The sequence below is a fragment of the Lampetra planeri genome, chromosome 2 (genome assembly GCF_965212315.1).
Source record: "Lampetra planeri chromosome 2, kcLamPlan1.2.h2, whole genome shotgun sequence".
Classification (NCBI taxonomy): domain Eukaryota; kingdom Metazoa; phylum Chordata; class Hyperoartia; order Petromyzontiformes; family Petromyzontidae; genus Lampetra; species Lampetra planeri.
In genome coordinates, this window is record NC_136108.1 from 751,817 (window position 1) to 769,783 (window position 17,967).

Below are 17,967 nucleotides of genomic sequence, written 5' to 3' on the forward strand. Positions count from 1 at the left end.
AAGTCAAACAATATCAACCATAAGACAATTTAGATTAAAGTTATCAGTCTAACTCTGTACTACAACAAACAAATATGGCTAAACCAAAATAAAGCTATAAAAACAATGTAACAGTGATCATAGGAACTGTGATGTGCGATGAGCCACAGATGCCCATTCGGGACACGGGGTCAGAACGTTAGAATTACGAACAACACACAAACGCGATAGGAGTGCAAAGTGTAGGAAAGGTAAACAAATTACTTTAAAAAAAATACAAATAAAACTAAACAATTTTTATCTTCCCAGGTCGGGCTCACTTTTGTACAAACAGGGTTGTTTTGTCCATTCGTACTGTTCTTTGACAATTATATTATTCGACATGTTTATTTTTATCTTGGCTTTCGTGACTGCAGGAATTCATATTCTTTGGGTCTTTCGGTAAAGTCACGTACATAGAAAAAATAAGAATAACAATAAAACATGAAATTAAAGTGAATAAAAAATATAAATATCACGACGTTTCGATCGTAAAGTTGCTGAAGCAGGCTGTTTTAACGGTTGAAACAGCTTGCATCAGCAGCTTTCCCCCATGTTTTCTCCTGATTATGATTGCTTGTGTTGCGATCGAAACGTCGTGATATTTGTATTATTTTGTATTCACTTTACACATTTTTATTTTTTCTATCTACGTGACTTCACCGAAAGACCCAAAGAATGTTTATTTTGCTTTGTTGCACGCATGATCCCACGGGAGATCCGTGGTGCGTAAGTTCAGCAACAACAAACACGTCAATGTTGCAAGGAAACGCGTATTTTGCACAATGAATGACGTGTTTGACCGTCGTACAACAAAAACACGCTGTCAAAATGTGAAAGTTAAATATTAAAAATGTAGTGGTGCATAAAAGCTCTACATGTAATGAGATAAACACGTAATGGGAAATATTAAATCGCGGCTGTAGGAACTATATTGATTATAGTTATATATGCATATATTTTTATATTTAACAATATTTTCACCAAAGGTCAATTCCCACGCCAAGGTTGTTTCACAATCGACTTCCAGCTGGGGAGGGAGGGGCAATGGGGGGGAGGGGAAATGGGGCGGGGGTGCGTGACTCCAGTGACGTCACCGCTGATTTATTTCGCATGGCTGCCGATGTAGACGCAGAACAACAACCACAGTCTCACATTCGGGTAGTGAAGCCAGACAACCGCGCGTCAGGAGTAGCGGAGTGTATCGCCGTGATGTCTCCTTCGTATTTGTGGATCGGGCGTTGCGTCGGTTATATGTTGTACGGTCTGCTCTGGATGACCACAGTGGCACACTGGGAGGGTTTTTAATCTTCCATATTTTGTGCATCAGGTATCCGCATCTGCTGCTGCCGTGCTTTGTGCGGTGGATGCGATTTAGGATGGGCCATGAGCAGCTTCGTGGAAGGTCAAACCCTGGTATCTTGTGCGTTGGCTCTTTCACAACAACAGCATCGTGCCAAATGTTCTTTTTTCAGGGGTGAGGACGAGGCTCTTACGTAACCGTTAGTGACGTCATTGACGCCGCGATGTGATTGGCTCGCGGCTTTTTAAATGGGGGGGCGGTGGCAGGCGGTGAGGGAGCGAGGGGGGGGCAGTGTCATGGCGGCCGGCGCCTTTGTGCCGTTGGCGCATTCACGGGCGCGCGAATTTTTACCGCAAAAGAAAAACGAAACCCTCACGAAACACCTTGGTCTGCACTAAAACGAAGTAAAGCGATCGCTCGTCGGAATTGCGTCTCGCATTGTATCGCCGGTAAGTGATTGGTGGTGGTTGTGGTGGCGACGGCGGCGCTGTTGTTTAACGTTCGCCTCGCCCACGGCGACTGGGGGCTGGGCGGGGGAGGGCGTTGCCGTTACGTCACTTCCGTTGTTGTCGAGCCGGCGGCCATGTTGGGTGGGGGCTGCAAGGAGGCTGTGTCAGTCGAGAGTGAAGGGGTTTGTGCACGTGTGTGTGAGTGAGATCGCTGATTAGTCAGGTTTGTCACGTACGCAAAGACGCGGCAATTCGTTTCCACTTCAGCACATCGGAGTGTTGGCGAGTCAAACCCACAACGTTTACGTAGCGAGTTACCGTGACGTCTTGAGGGCGATCACAACAACAGCAGCCAAGCCTCGTCAGGCGATTCGCCACGAATGTGGCGGCAATCGGCTAAGAGCTCTTGTGGGTTCAAGTCCCCGGTTGCTTAACGTTCATCCTGGGAATTGTTTCGACGTTTGCAATTTTTAAGTTGTGCATCCGTTTTAAAAACGTGTGAGTATGCGAATCGAACGTTCGCAACGCAGCCCGATTGTGCAAACCTCAACATTGAAGTGTTTTTTGTTGAGATGCGATTCTTTAATTCTAAACGTTGCATTTCTATTAATAGTTGCATAAGCGGTCGGATGGTGTTGTGGTTGAGCGCGCGTGATTCAATCGAGAAGTCGCCATTTTCAACGCTTGATTCGAAATGATCCCCGTCATAGGAATGTGGAAATGCCACCACCGGTTGATCTAGCAATTTAAGACGAGGGACAATTTAATTTATGTAAGAACTCGGCGTATTTGCCTTGGAATGGGAAAAAAAACTAAGGTGACGTTTCGGTAAATGGCCCGTCGAACGACAAATGTTAAGTTCTAACATAAAATTATACAACTAAATTGTCCCTCTGTTCTAACGAAGATGGGGCGGTGCTCGTTTAGGTTGTGCTTTGGAGAAGGGCCATAGTCCGAAACGTCGCCAATTGTATCTTTAAATTGAAGGCAGTGGTATTGACGAATGTGACTTGTGTCATCGCATTAGGAGCGCTGTAAAGAGCAGAACTGAAAATTGACACATCGTCTCGAAGAAGCACTAAACGTGCTTAGGGGTAGGATTTATGGCTAATGAGAGTTATTAGTTGGGATAGGGTTGGAATTATTGGCTACTCCGCTCGTTACTTCGTGTTTGGGTCGGTGAGAAGCATCGCACTGGAGGCTGGTTTGCTAATTGTTTCGGGTGAGGAGTCGGGGTAGAGACGAGGGAGAAGGTGAGAGTGCAACAGATCGCAAACAAGAAGACTGCTGTTTTTGCCAGGATTTTTCTGTTGCGTGTAGTCACTTTAAGATGTTTCTTGTTCATGTTTTTGTTGCGGTTGCTCCCGAGTCAAGAGTCGCATTGCTCACAGGGTTATACCTAATAAATGAAACTTAAATAAATAAAACTGAAAACAAGAGTGGCTTTGGCATGGAAGAAGAGAAAAAACACATCGAAGAAAGGCGACGAACGTGGAAGGAACGGTCCAGATGCAGTCCTAGAAAGAGGTGGTTCCAGCTGGTGAACGAGGATAATGAACAGGAATGAGTGGACTCAGGAGGATGATTCCACACGAGTGGCAAAAATCCAAGGGAAATAATTTTGTTCGACAGGAAGAGGGGATCAGAGGGCTCATAGTGTTTGGATGGTGCATTCCTGCAAACTGATTGCCGCCCGCACCTCTTCCCCATTGTAATGGATGCTCTGTTTTTTTACCGCTTGCCTTTCCCAGCGCAATGAATCGCATTCGCATCAACGTGCTGGCAACGTCGGGCCGCGGGCGCGCCGCGAGCCTGAACCGTGTGCCCGAGCCGCAGAGCTGCGCGCACACGAGCCGGCCGTGCAGCCTGGCTCGCCTCGACGGCTACGAATACTGCCTGAAGCACATCCTGGACGACCGCGCCGCGCCGTACCGCCAGTGCTGCTACGTGTCGGCACGCAACAGCAAGCGGTGCCCCAATGCCGCACCCCGCAACGAGCGCAAGGACAGGTGTGTGGTAGAGGGCCGTGGGTGGCAGTAGCGTGATACGTCGGTCGCGGTGGATGGCACGGCGATTGCGTGGTTGTGGTGCATGTGTGGTGGCTGGTGTATATTTCAGAATAATTTATACTGGAAGAATGCGGTGAGCTATAAAGCTCTCTTTCACAGATGTCCAGTAGAGGCAGGTCAGAGTGTCGTGCATGGAATGTGGTGATTTTGGTGTTGGTTGTGAGGACTGGTGTGTGACAGCAATTGCAGGTTGGCAGTCGTGTGGGCGTAAGGTTGCGGTGGTGTGCTTGTCCACCCTTTTTCACCAGTGGGATCACCAAAGACTAGTCTCTTGTGTAGTGATCTAAAGTATTTGGTTAGATTTGAAGTTTTCGTGACTGTAGGAATCCATACTCTTTGGTTCTTTCGGTAAAGTCACATAGGTACAAAATAAATTAAATCACGACGTTTCGGGCGCAACACAAGTGCCCGTCATCAGGTGGAAACAACCACAGCAATAAACAATTGCTGAAGTGGGCAAAAAAAAAAGTCGTGATTTAATTTATTTTGTACCTACGTGACTTTACCGAAATAACCAAAGAGTATGAGTAAGGTTTTTTTGTTGATTATTAAAGTTAAAAGTTAAGAGATATGACCATCCATACAGCAATTCATGTGTATTTTGAAAACGTGCAGTCGTGGGATTCATTTGTTTTTTTATTCGACGGCTGAACGTTTCTACAGCTCTTCCCTCTGCGCCGAGCATGCACGGAAGGCCAGCAAAGCTGCACGACAGCAGATGAGGAAGCAAAGCAGTGGCATCACCACAGAAAGCATCCTGGCAGATCTGGGAAGCTACATGCTGGAGGACGGGCGGGCCAGAACCACAAAGCACAGCGACGCTTCCAGACTACTGGGTGAGTGCTCGCCACCTGGAAGCGGCGGTTACACCTGTCGGAGCGGGATGTTTTACGGAAGCGTGATTTTTGCCGATAAAATGAGCGACAATCGCGTCTCTGCCTACAGACGACAGCTGCAGTGAAAGTGAGGGGGAGCGGATGCAGCTGGACCATAATTGGCGCGGGGACCCGGACAGCGAGGCCGAGAGTGTGGACAGTGACCAGGAGGATCCACTCAAGTTAATATGATTTCCTGTTTGCAGACACTTTATGGCTTTATTTACAATACAAGTTGTTTGCTTCCTTAAGTAAATATACGACTGGCACAGATAGCCTTTTCCTCTGTCCAGTCCTCTGAACTGATTGTACAGCACATTAGTGTGAAATGTGTGGACACATCTGTGTTTGAGGCATGACATACTATAACATCTGTAAAGTTATGAATTTCCTTTTTATGATATCGTGTATAGTATATTAAAATTTGGTCTATATATTTGTACAACCAAAATGTATCGCCTTGCCAATTAGCCATAAAATGGGTGATGGAGTCACTGGAACATTCCCCAACACGTATCTGGTCCTTGATGATTTTTTATACCATTTGTTAGTGTGTTACAAAAAATGCCACACTGGGAAAAAAAAGGTTGCATGTCACTGTTGCAGGCACGCGGAGGTATACACAGCGGAGGAGGTGGCCCTGATCACACGAGAGAAGCTGATTCGTCTGCAGTCTCTGTACATCGACCAATTCAAGCGCATGCAGCATCTTCTGAAGGAGAAGCGCCGTAGATACCTGCATTGCCGACGCAGTGAGGATGATCCCACCAGTAAGCTGTTGCTCATTTTTTACTTTGAAACTTGTAGAATAACGTGTTTTAAATTGTATTAAACTAAAGCATGGCGTGTATGTGATGATGAGAACAGCAGGCATTGCGGTGGGAGTGGAGGGCATCCAAGAGCAGGAGGATCTCCGCCGTCTCAGGGCAATGAAGCGCTATCGTCGCCGATTTGGGGTGGAAGCCCTCCTGCACCGACAGCTAAAGGACCGCAGGACCATCCTCTCGGACCCACACACATTGCCGCAGGTCAGCCTTCCCCGTATGGGTGTAATGTAGCCGCGTGGACTATGTGCATTTCTTTCCAAGTGATTCCACGTAATCCACTATGTTTTTTGTTCTGATCCCAGCTGCCATCCCATCGTGGTGCACAACGCTGCATGGGAACTGTGGACGGAGTTCGCTGCAGCAACCGGATTCTGCCACTTTCCAAGCACTGCGCAGCGCGTATCCTTTTCCAATTCATCGAGGAAAATATTAGCGTGTGAATGCTGTTTCCCGTGTGAGCTATTGGCCGTGTTGCTTTCCAGTTGCAATTGTTAGCACAATGGTTTTCGTGAATTTTGCATCCTGTCCTGCCACACGTTTGCCCTGACATGAATGTGCCCAGACATCTGCCAAGACAGCGCTCAGCTTCTCTTCCGAATGTGCCCTGGAGTGGAGGGGGCGCCATGCAATCGGCCGGTGCCAGTCAGCCTGTCAGACAACCCCCACTGCCCGCTACACACGCCTCTACCCCCCTCTGTTTCGGAGCAGTCCTTGGAACTGAGCGAGGTGTGACGCTCTAGCCAGTGAACCTGCATCTGGGTGTTGTGTTTGAGCAGTGCCTGTTCTTTTTAGTTTTGCATGGTGATCCAAATCTTGTGATAATGGTACGTTAAAAGTGACCATATAATGCATTAATTAATCCATGAATATGATTCCCCTTGCAATATATGCATTGAACTGAGGACTTAAACATTTGCATTATGCTAACTACTGCACCACAGCTGCACAATACGTTGAGTGAGGGTCTGATCTATGTTTAAGTTTAAACCAGTGAATCCCAACCTTTCTGAACTGGTTGACCACTGCCAACCCTCAAACCCCATGGACCACCGTATATCCATAACAAATTCTAAATTAAAACTACACAAAGCATTGTCAATATTAACTCAAACCATACAATCAATTGACATTGTTAATTGACTAAATAATTGTGCAATGGGCAATGAAAATATAGTGTTCTGTGAATAATATCTGCAAAAGTCCTGTGAACCACCTGTAGCTCACAGAACACAGGTTGGGAACCACTGGTCTAAGTGATGGTCAGTACTCCTGTATTACGATGTATTCACACAACTCGTGTATTTCAGGACTGCTCCAAACACATTGATGTTGTCGGAGAGGATCCAGCACAGTCAAGTCAACTGCAAGGGGTATGTCGATTACAGCAATTTACAACAGCTGATCTCGACTTTGTTCATCTTGCATGTTTTGAGACATTCCCGTATGTTGCTAAAGAATAAATAAATGTGCTTATATTTGATAGTATTGTACGTAACCTCCTACATTACCATGCAAGCTCCGCCGAGAGTTTGTCACGTTGGTGTGATTATTATAGCCATTTGGTTTTGGGTCTCCACGCAGGTGGAAGGTGGCAGCATGGAGTGGAGCGGTGAACAGAAGGATGGGGCGGGGAACACCGCCGTGTGCCCATCGCATGGCAAAGAGCCTCACGTCAGCCCCTCGCCCACAGTGAGCTCGCTCAATTGAGTGCCTTCTTGGGGCAGCGACGTGGCCTTGCGGTGGTGCGTTCATCACTTGTTGCAGAGGCTCATGGCTCGATTCCAGCAGTATTGCGGGTGCATTCACCCTAACATGACATTTAATCTGCTTCACAGTGTATTCTAAAGATCCTATGGTGTAATTTGCAAGAGTAGGCCATTTTGTGCGGCCATCACGGTCAACATTTGAAAACAAATTCCCTACAATTTCTTATTTGGAATCTGTATAGAAATTATTCTCTACTGTGAAAATGTGGAAAAGACCCTTCTGAAAGTGTCATGAGACTCTTTGAGGCTTTTTCAGGAAAACAAGCACCTGACGTACCAGTCACTGCAATGATAACTTGCTACTTGAACTGTTTATAAAGTGTAACATTTGCTGCCAGAGCCAGGCGGTAGCGGGAAGCTGTTTTTTTACAGCACATGTAACCAGCTACCACCACACTTAAAATGCATCTGTGGTGAGAGATACAATAGTATGTGATACTCTGTACATGTGTGTAGAGCATGTCTTGTACTGACAAATAATAAATGCGATTTTGAAAATCTTTGGTTTCAAGTGGCATGTTTATATTTTTTAAGCGCTTACATTTTTAAAGGTTTTTTTACTAAAATTTGTATAGGGAACTGCATTTCCCTTGGCGTTTACATTTTTGAACGTAACATTTGCTTTCAACAATCGACGTTGGCTCATTATGCACTTAGCAAAAAAATCAACAATACATTTTCCTACGTGTTTTACAAATTAAGTGCTACAAATAGAACAATAAGTACTTCAATTAGTTGACACTGGGTTGCGTTGCCTTTGAAATATCACTTTTTTACCAGGCTAGGCTTGACTGGAGGCCCCTGCAGGAATGCTTTGCAGCCTGGGTACTGTGTGTTCAGCCAAAACGAGCACCGTCCACACCCAGGAATTCCAGGGCATTTGTAGACAAGAGCTTGTCCTAGAAAAAGACATGAAGGCCAGGATGACAACACGATGTCTGCTTGGTGGCAGCTCACACTATAGTAGCAGGCATATGGAACATGACCCATACCTTGAGCTGTGGGGAAAACTCTTCCATGGTTTCAATCAACCTCCCTGGCTCCAGATCGCCTAATGGAAAAGGGTAGTCGGTTCCCAGCATCACGCGGTCCTGTGAAAGGCATGAATGTATTCAAGTTATTTTAGTGCAAATGTTATATCTCAAGCTAAGCCGGCTGGAGCCAGATTAGCGCTTGGATGGGTGACCACTAAGCGCACACCAGATTTCCATGTGTAGTGCAGAAAAATCTATTGTGCGATTCCATGCTCCCCATCTTCAACCCGCACTGACCAGCGTGGTGAGGTATGGTCAAACAACCCCGGCGTCTAGCAGTGTGGTGGGGCCTTTATGCAGCTGTGGATTCATTAAGGGCTGCTGTACATTACAATGTTGGGCGCTACAAACTAATATTCCAGGTGAGGTCCCATCCTCGCCAGCTCCGAGCACCTGCCCCAGGACGTCCACGAGGAGACGGAGCGCTTGGGGGTCGTGGACCAGTGAGTCCGTGTAGAAGCGGCCTGCGTAGCGGCGTGGCGGGTGTGGATTGTCCACGGCACACAGGTCTGGCCGCACGTCAAAGCCATGCTGGATCCTGCCCAGCGTGAAGGGGAACGAGCCACCTGGTAGGAAAAACCCTGGGTGTGTCCTGGAGAAACTTGATAACGAAAGTTTTAAGTCTAAGCCTAGATATGTAATTTGGGATGGTTCAAAAGTTGTTTTTGTTTGGTATGAAATAACATCACTTCCATGCCTTTTTGCACTAAAAATGTGTTTCATCTGGCTTTGGATAACGCCAAGTTTGTTAGCACACGGCCATGTTCAAATATTAGACTGCATATGATCTGAGAATTTGAATAAAGATCTTAATTTTAAATCCTATCCCTAAACTAAACTTTATTCTACAACTTTATGGCACACTTCCCCCTGTAGCATCTGGTAGGTGTGTGTGTGTGACCAGATTCGTATAATTTCATGAACACCAGGCACACGTTTAGGATGCATCTAACTTTCTAGAATGTAAAATCCAGGGAATATGGTAATCTATTAAGATGAGCCAAGCAACTCAACAATTCACTTTCTGACACTGCCATCCCCTGGTCACCTCAGCCCAGCAAGTCTGGGAGGTTACCACGTGTTTGTGTTATACAACCCCCCCCCACCCCCCCCTAAGTGCTCGGACAAAGATGCACGCCACCTCTACTGGTCGGATTTTAATGCGTGTTGGCACAGTGATTATTGCACTGCGCTCCAAAACATGGCAACCCGAGTTCAATTACCAGCCATGGCTAAAATCAATGGCAAACATTTGAATGAGGACTGGGCTGCCTGTAGGTCGACTCGATCTAAATTAATAGCTGGTCCAGTGTGTAAATATCAGCAGTGGGTAGACGAAGGCAGCTGGGTGTTGTGTTAAAAATACCACCCCCTCGTGCCATGTCAGCCTTTAACAGGTGCTCGCTAATGGCACTGGCCCTAGCAGTTTGAAAAAAGCTATATGTGGGATAATTGTCTTTGTATGTCGATAGTTTACATGCAGACCAATTTAACTTGCACACATTCACCCACTCACCTCCATGTGCAAAGCAGACCTTAAGCCTGGGGAACCTCTCAAAGACTCCGCCAAATATCATGGAGCAAATTGCAGTCGTAGTCTCGGCTGGCATCCCTGGACCAACACACGTACACATATAGCCCGTTGTCAAGCTACTCACACAGACTCGCATAGCTCGGTGAATATCTCAAACGCTGCCGGTAAATGATTGAAGCTGGCAGTGACGTTACCGTGTGGTCCATGGTTTGAGTTTGGGGGCAAATGTCACACTGGGTGCGATTCTTATTTTCCTATTTGGGCCTGCCGTGGGGTGGCAGGAGGTGAAGGGCGTTGACTAACCCACGAGCCAGGGCAGCCAGTACTTGGCCATGCGTCCTGTGGTGTCCATGTCCCAGGGGTGGATGAACAGGGCACAGCCGAGCTCCTCCGCCTCCTGAATCCCGACGGCATAGTGGCGTGAATGAGTGTCAAGAAGAGCGCACACAGCGACCTGCTCGGCAGTCCACACCGCACTCGTGTATGAACTGCAGACTTGCGTGGGGCCACAAGAGTGGGAGTTGACCAATGGAGTGAACACAGACAGTGCTCCAGATGGAGTGGGTGGATAATAAGTTTTGACCGTTACCCATGTGTCACCAATTCTCACTGTCTTCTCCCCACATCTCACCACCATGTGGTCCTTTAAATTAGTTTAAAATATGTACACGATATAGATATTTAAAGTGATGAGGAATTTGCCAAATGTAATTTCTGCAAACATCTACTGAAAGTTTAAACGTGGTAAATGTGGAGCGATGGGAAGTACGAAATCTGGTGTTTGAGCGTCTCTCATCTGCGGTCTCTGAGGGAAACTCGGTACGCTGTGGTGCGTGCACCTGCGACGCGAGGCAACGCCAGGGAGCCGGCGTCTCACCGCGAAGACGGCCCGTAGCTCGGGGTCGTCCAGGTTGCAGGCGTTGACGTGCGAGCCGATCTGCACCCCCGGGAAGCCGAGCTCCAGAGTGCAGCGGCGCAGCTCCTGCACAGCCAGCGCGGCCGACTGCACCGCACAGACACCGCGGCATCTCACGCCACACCATCACGCGGCACCGCACGGCACCGCACGGCACCGCACAGCAAGACAGCATACAATAGCACACCATACAGCACAACACAATCCAGCACAGTACACAGCACTACAGCATACAGTGCTGCACCATACAGCACAACACATAAGCATGCAGCACACCATAGGGCACCGTACCATACAGCACACTGCAACACACCACAACATATAGCACCTGACTACAGCACAGAACCCCAACAAGCGATACAGCAACAAACCCACCCAGCACTACGCTGTTCAACACCACTCGGCAGCATACCACCCTACAACATACGACACCACGCAGCGCAATATCCTAGCAACGCACCAAGGCATGCAGCAAAACACCCCAGTAACACCACCTCATAGGGGACCCCATAACCACCCCACACCACTGAGCGCGGTGCTCCACAGCTGAGCGGAATGAGCGAGCGAGCGAGCAGTTCAAGCGAACCTGCATAGGCAGAGTGCCGAGCCCGACGAAGCGGCGCGGGAAGCGGCCCACCACGCCCGCCAGGTCGTCGTTAAGGAGCCGGCACAGGTCGTGTGCGTCCTGCGGCCGGGCCTGCCGGGTGAAGAACCCCTTTAGGGGGCACGTGGGGGGCGATCCGAACCCACTCACTCGCCGCAAGGTGGAAAGGGAGTCAGCGACGAGGCATCGTGTCTTTGAAATATTGTCGCCTCCTCTACTATAGATATTGGGGTGAAACGAATCGCTCCCCATCAGACAAAACTCGTACCAAGCACACGTGGGGATGACCCAAATCTTAACACCGCCAGGTGCAAGGTGTCCGAAGCGAGTCCTGCTGTTGACATGCCACTACTTCCCCTGCAGATTCTCGAAGTTGTGCTGCTGTGTAGCAGCCCTCCGATGTGTTGTTGGGCTGTGCTGCGAATTGTTAGGCAACAATGTGCGACGTTTTGCTCCACATGCCGGGAGAACTTCATTAAATGAACAGAAGCTCATCGTGCTGAACACGCAGTATCACCCAAACAGTATCAGACAACGGCCCAAGGCAACGGATATCACATAACTACCTCTTGAGAACAATTCCAGAGACCACTGCTGCACACAGTCGAGGGCAACGCTTTCCCACCCGCTCTGCGACTGAGCGCGATGAGTTGTGAGTTGTGTTCGTCGCCGTGCTGTTGCTCGACGTCACTGTTCGCTCACTCACCCAGTAGTTGAACATGACGGGCACGGTGGAGAGCGCCTGCACCGTCACCCCTGCCCACGACGCACACGCCACGCACATCGCGAGTAGTTAGGTATTGAAATCTTTTGGTGCCATTCTCAGACAAAACGTGATGCACTGAGTAATACGCTGAGTTCACAATGGAAATTCATTGATCGCATGACGTGGCAATGCTGACAGAACGATCGGAATGCAATTGGTGGAACAGAGCAATGCATTCTTGTAAAACGTTGTGACACCTAACTGGTGACAACCTCTGTGCACAATTAATTTGTGACACGCAAGCTTTGATGATGTCGCCGGGTGTGGCATCACGCGTCGCACCCTGCTGGTTCATCTCCCGGATACGCACGGCCGGGTCCCAACAGTTCTCCTGGATCACGCGAAACACCTTCCCATCCTTGACCATCTTGGCTTCACCCTGCGGCACAAGGCTCTATCAGTCAGCTGAGCAGAGCTCACATCTGCTGTGCAGACTTGGCATGTAAACCTTCACCACCACTACCACCTGCAGTGATTGATGAACATACACATGTAAAGTGAGTTCTTCGAAATCTCCTTTCCACCAACCGTGTCCCTTGGTCCCCGCTCTCGCTCCGGTCTCTTTCCTGCAAAATTTCTCAAAGTCCTCGGCCTATCCCATGCTTTTGACTGGACACCCGTCAAAAAGAGCTTCACAGCTCATCGGATTCCACCAGTGTTAATAAAGATTCCGATTTCTCCCACCTGGCTGTGTCCCAATAGTGGTTCATTAATTACTTAGGGAAGGTGTCCTTATGTGACCATGACATTATTCAAATATATTCTTACACGATGCTTACACATTAAGGTAAACAGACGATAAGAGACATGCGTAGATAGAGGTGCTTAAGTGACTTGCTCTCTGCTGCTAGATGACCTTTTATCTCCCATGTCTCCCTGCCCTGACCCCCACACTCCGCTTCTATCCTGTTTATTGTTTGTTAATATTATTTTAGTTGTAAATAGTGTCGCTGTTTATGCAAATTACATCTCACAATCGCCGAGGAACCACAGATAAGTGGGAAGGTAGTCAGGCAGTGTGCCAGCACAAAAATTCCCCAACCTCTGGAGTCCTCTATATATTACGATATTTTCAGCCAATTAACGAGTGTTTATATATGTGGGACAAAACCGGAGCACCTGTTTGTTTGTAATTTTATTTTCTGAGCAAGATGTCTTGATATATGATGACATTTAGAGGCAACATAGTGCATATAAATGATTCCCCGCGCTGTATATATGTTTATTCTACACAGACAAGACGAAACAAGAATACACACAAATGCTACGTACATAATGTACTCAAATAACATACACGTAAACATGTTACACGTATCTCCTTTCTTGGCGTACGAGCTGTTTAAGATTGTTTTAGGCTCACCAGGACACATGCATATCGTGCACAGCAACGAGATCAACGAGATGTTGATCATCGGCATTAGCTACATTAAGAGTTGGGGAAAGTTGCTATAGTTAGCGCCTATTAAGGGCGGCAGGGTAAACGAGTGGGTGGGTGGCCAACACTCTTATGTTATCAGTGCTGGTGTTTACAGAACGTACCTGGTACTCGTTTGATGCTGAGTCGACATAGGGGAGGCCCAGGACCGGTTCAAATATTCGCTCCTGTTTGTTAGCGATCGAAAATCGAACTACCCCTCCCCACTAATCCATGCAAGTACATGCACGTACATGCAGTGCAAGTCTCTGTCACAGGGCGAGGTGCTGTACGAGGCAAACTCACCTTGGAGTGATGCTCCAGGTGCACCCAGCCTCCATAGCCGTACCTCTGCAGGGACACAGCGACGATGAGGGCAAGAACATCGACTTCGCTCTCTCGACGCGGGAGCCAGCACGTATCCCACTCCCCATAACACACTGTCGAGCAGCGGACGGGATCTACCTGAGCTGTAGGCGTGGCTACCTGAGTAATGGGAGGGGCTACCTGAGTAATGGGCGGGGCTACCTGAGTCGTGGGAGGGGCTACCTGAGTAATGGGCGGGGCTAGCCGAGTCGTGGGCGGGGCTACTAGGGCAGTAGGCAGAGCCTATGAGCAATGGGCTGGGTCAATTGGGGTCAATTGGATAGGCCACTTCCAGACTCCAGTGTACAGGGCTAGCGAGGGGGCGTGGTTATATAAAGTGGGCGGGGTGAGGGAGGGACTACCATCTCACAAGAAATATGGATGTCGATGTATTATTAATGAGCAGATAGAGAAGGCCCATCACCTGTCACCCCCTTGTCAGTGCCCCACCTTGTTACAGACCAATTCACACCTTATTGGTTACCCCGTGGCCCTTAAAAATCTCAACGTTCATCCTACAAAGTCCCATCACAAGGGAGAAACACAAACAAATAGACACAAATTATGTTACTAAACAAAAAGTTGTATGTATTTTGATAATTGGTGCCAATGATACGACTGATCATGCTACTGTCTGTGATCTTGCATATTGATGCTGCTGCTTGCTTGATACGTGGATGCACACATTTGTGTTGATGTTCTAGCCCGTATAGAAACGGCTGTACGTCGTATGGACCTGAAAACTCAAGTTCTCTGTACAAGAATACGGGGTAAACCGTATGGGTTGACAGCGATCTTATGCGAGCAGTGGTCTTCAGAATGACCTCTCAACGATCATGCAGGAGGAAGATCTTGTGTATGGCTCGGGAACACTGCATAGAGAAATTAGAATTGAACATTGTTTTCAAGGAAATGTTATTCAATCGTCACGAGCTTGTTTCCTATCGAGTATGTTTCAGATGTCAAGCCACATCGCCTATTTCAGTATGTTTGCATTTTATATTTGTACTGTAATGGGAAAAAATGTCGAAGCCCTTTACAATGACATGACCTTTACTTTGGCTGCAACCCAGGCATGATAAACTAACACATATGACGCAATATGATGTGTCCGTCGTGTGCTGTCAGCACGTAGTCTATAGGCGGGGATCAACTTTCCTCACTGAATATGTTCCGGTCGTGATGAGTATACTGGATGTGGTGTGTCGGGTGGGGGATGATTATTATACGAGTCGCCAACCCGGACAAATCTGGCTGCAATTAATCCCTATCGACAAGCAACTCGTGTCTGCGAGCCGCCTAGACTGTGAATTTGGTACGGCATTTGACTGGAAACATGACCACGCGTTAATAAAAAATGTTTGCTGAAAGCAGACATCGTGCAGATTTACACATCGTGCAGGTTCCGCGGTGGTTACCGCACCGGGCAAAGTGCACTGCAGGCCTGGCAGACGTCGGTCATGAACCCTGCGTGCTCAGACCACAGTCCTCTCGGTAGCTTTATAAAATAAGTAGCCCCACCGATCAACTCTACTCCCACCTTGGTGTGCACATTATGTTATGGTTATAACACACAATTGTCAATGTGTAATACGCGCTGATCCAAGTTACGTTTGATTGGAACTACATCGTACCGGCAGTGTGTCCGATATGAATCGACCACGTTTTGTGTGAGCGTTATGTATGAATGCACAGTTGGTGTCGTGTTGGTGACAGAAGCAATTATATTACACGTCATTTCTGGTACTGCATTTAGAATTCAGCACAGTACACAATATATACCTGCGTTAAGTCCGGCCACTCCCGAGGAAGAATGTGGCTGTGAACATCGATCTTCATTTTCCACGTTAAGTTGATAACTATGCGTGGATTATAACAACAACGACGACGACTGTGATAATGACAGCAGCAGCAGCAACAACAACAAGAGTGACCAGCACCCACCCCACAAGTCCACCCGTGGCACGCTTGTGCTTGGTGTGTGCTGTGGTGTTTTGGCACAGGGAGAGGGCTGCGTGGGTGTTTCTGGGGCTTGTCTCGAGCAGCCAATGAAAAGACCCACTCCTCTTGAACGCCCAGCCATTGATCACGACTTTGCCCTAGGAAAACAAAGCAGTGGGACTCGCTTGAACGGACGTTGTGCTTGCTTTGATCTTTCGGTAAAGTCACGTAGGTATAAAACAAAATTAATTAAATAAAATCACGACGTTTCGGGCGCAACACAAACGTCCGTCATCAGGTGGGACAACCACAGCAGGAAACAACTTCTGAAGTGTGATTTGATTTAATTTATTTTTGTTTTATACCGACGTGACTTTACCGAAAAAACCAAAGAATATGCAGTCACGAAAACTTCGAATCTAGATTTCTTTGATCTGTTCACGTTCTCGTGATGCAATATACGTCGAGGCTGCTGAACACGAGGCGATGTCACCGCGCCATCTCCTGAGACGCGTTCCATTCTATACGATTTGTCTTTTACGAGGTAATAAAGAAGGCCCATTGAGTTATATAGCTCCTTTTCAGAAGCCACCTGGCCACAAATGATATCCCAATGAAGTGGCTTATCGTGTGGACATTCCTCGCAGCCAAATGCTCTGAACGCACGTTTCTAAATCAATAGGCTACTAGTTGACACGTCACACACATAGGCAATAATACAGGCACGGTCCCCACGTCATAGCCTTTAACAGTTGGGGAAAAGTGTTTTTTTGCGAACACCTATAACGCCATACAAGCCAAGAGAGGTCTTTTGTGGTCAACACTTTACCCGGCCGCCTTTTTCTCCCCAATTCTGATAGTTAGACACCGCAGCTGCTACTTTGTTTAAGGCTGAGTCGACCTATAAGATGCACTACCGTTTTTCCTGGTGTTAAAAGCAAAGATTACACTCGACTATTTCAAGCAAAAGTAAATGCAAGCCGAACTCTGTTCTGTCTCCACATTAAAGTGAAAGCGTGTTTATGTCGAATCGGAAAACTGGCTTCCCAGACCAACGTTATGTAGCTGCATTCGTTTAAAATATAGAATTCTTGCAAATTCGTAAAAAGCACTCCGATGTTTGCGAATTATTTGGATGATGCTGGCAGCGGTGCAAAAGTACAGGGGCCGTCCATAAATGACGTCACGCGATTTTGGACGATTTCTGACCCCCCCTTCGTCACACGACGTCACAAAAAGTCAGACCCCCCCTCAAATATGACATCACAAAGCTCTGCCTCCCCCCCCCCCCCCAAAAAACATGCTTCAAATTGCTTTAAACTATTGTGATTGTAGTGCGTATTTAATGTGGCGCTGCACTCTGATGTTGTAGGAGAAAACATTTATTAAAAAAAAGACTATTTTATTAAGTAGAACGTGTTGTCTATATTTATTTAAAGTTGTGCATTTTGATGTGACGTCACATTTCTTAACTCCCCCCCCCCCTCGTCACACATCGTCACAAATGTCTGACCCCCCCCCCTAGGTACGTGACGTCATTTATGGACAACTCCACAGTTAATAACAAAAACAAACACGTTCGTCAGTAAAACTAAAACTATGGTCTTAAAAGAAAAGTATATATAATAGGCCACGTTTTCAAACAAGTGCTGTAATAAGGGCCTTTGCCGGAAACGTCGACTATGAATTACTTAATTTCTTTGAAGGTATTATTAACGCAAGTGTTGGATTTTTTTGTCAGTTGTTCACGGTGGTAATGCTGCCCCCTATGCCACGGTGTGAGAAACGCAGCGTTACCCTTCACGAGCCGCCACCAACTGGGGCAGCCTCGTGGCGTAAATAAATAAATATATCTTCTCTCCAACAACAACTCTCGTATCAAATACATGTAATAGCGGCGACTGATTTTTTAAAATCATTTACACTTTAAACGCGCAGCTAATTTCAGCGAGCAGTAACTATTGCGCAGTTTAAGAGTAAAATGAATTCTTAAGAAAAAAAAATGTGCATTGGCCGGGAATCGAACCCGGGCCTCCCGCGTGGCAGGCGAGAATTCTACCACTGAACCACCAATGCTGACATATT

At 47.4% G+C, this 17,967-nt stretch overlaps 2 protein-coding genes and 1 non-coding gene across 6 annotated transcripts; 1 reads left to right on the forward strand and 2 right to left on the reverse strand.

Moving 5' to 3' along the window:
• Window positions 1-1,593: 1,593 nt before the first annotated feature.
• Window positions 1,594-7,807, forward strand: KANSL2 (KAT8 regulatory NSL complex subunit 2). 4 transcript variants are annotated; one of them, XM_078603705.1, is made up of 10 exons: window positions 1,594-1,770; window positions 3,522-3,779; window positions 4,503-4,675; window positions 4,785-4,896; window positions 5,321-5,466; window positions 5,582-5,742; window positions 5,844-5,940; window positions 6,104-6,267; window positions 6,849-6,911; window positions 7,123-7,807. In XM_078603705.1, exons 2-10 carry the CDS (start codon window positions 3,526-3,528, stop codon window positions 7,246-7,248), a joined length of 1,296 nt encoding a protein of 431 aa, XP_078459831.1. In that variant the 5' UTR covers window positions 1,594-1,770; window positions 3,522-3,525; the 3' UTR covers window positions 7,249-7,807. The 4 variants fall into 4 exon arrangements, with proteins under 4 accessions (XP_078459831.1, XP_078459804.1, XP_078459823.1 ...); XM_078603678.1 differs by having other exon boundaries at window positions 1,595-1,770; window positions 5,321-5,484; XM_078603697.1 differs by lacking the exon at window positions 1,594-1,770 and adding an exon at window positions 1,909-1,952 and having other exon boundaries at window positions 5,321-5,484.
• ACMSD (aminocarboxymuconate semialdehyde decarboxylase) lies at window positions 7,448-16,024 on the reverse strand. The gene is made up of 11 exons (XM_078603717.1): window positions 15,724-16,024; window positions 13,882-13,926; window positions 12,444-12,540; window positions 12,102-12,151; window positions 11,378-11,488; window positions 10,753-10,878; window positions 10,179-10,272; window positions 9,858-9,953; window positions 8,735-8,907; window positions 8,300-8,398; window positions 7,448-8,206 (listed from the first exon to the last, which is right to left on the reverse strand). The coding sequence occupies exons 1-11, from the start codon at window positions 15,778-15,780 to the stop codon at window positions 8,144-8,146; spliced, it is 1,011 nt and encodes a 336-aa protein (XP_078459843.1). The 5' UTR covers window positions 15,781-16,024; the 3' UTR covers window positions 7,448-8,143.
• A 1,863-nt stretch (window positions 16,025-17,887) lies between these two features.
• On the reverse strand, window positions 17,888-17,958 carry TRNAG-GCC (transfer RNA glycine (anticodon GCC)). Its single transcript has one exon. It is a non-coding gene; the product is annotated as a tRNA-Gly (tRNA).
• Between the last annotated feature and the right edge of the window lie 9 nt (window positions 17,959-17,967).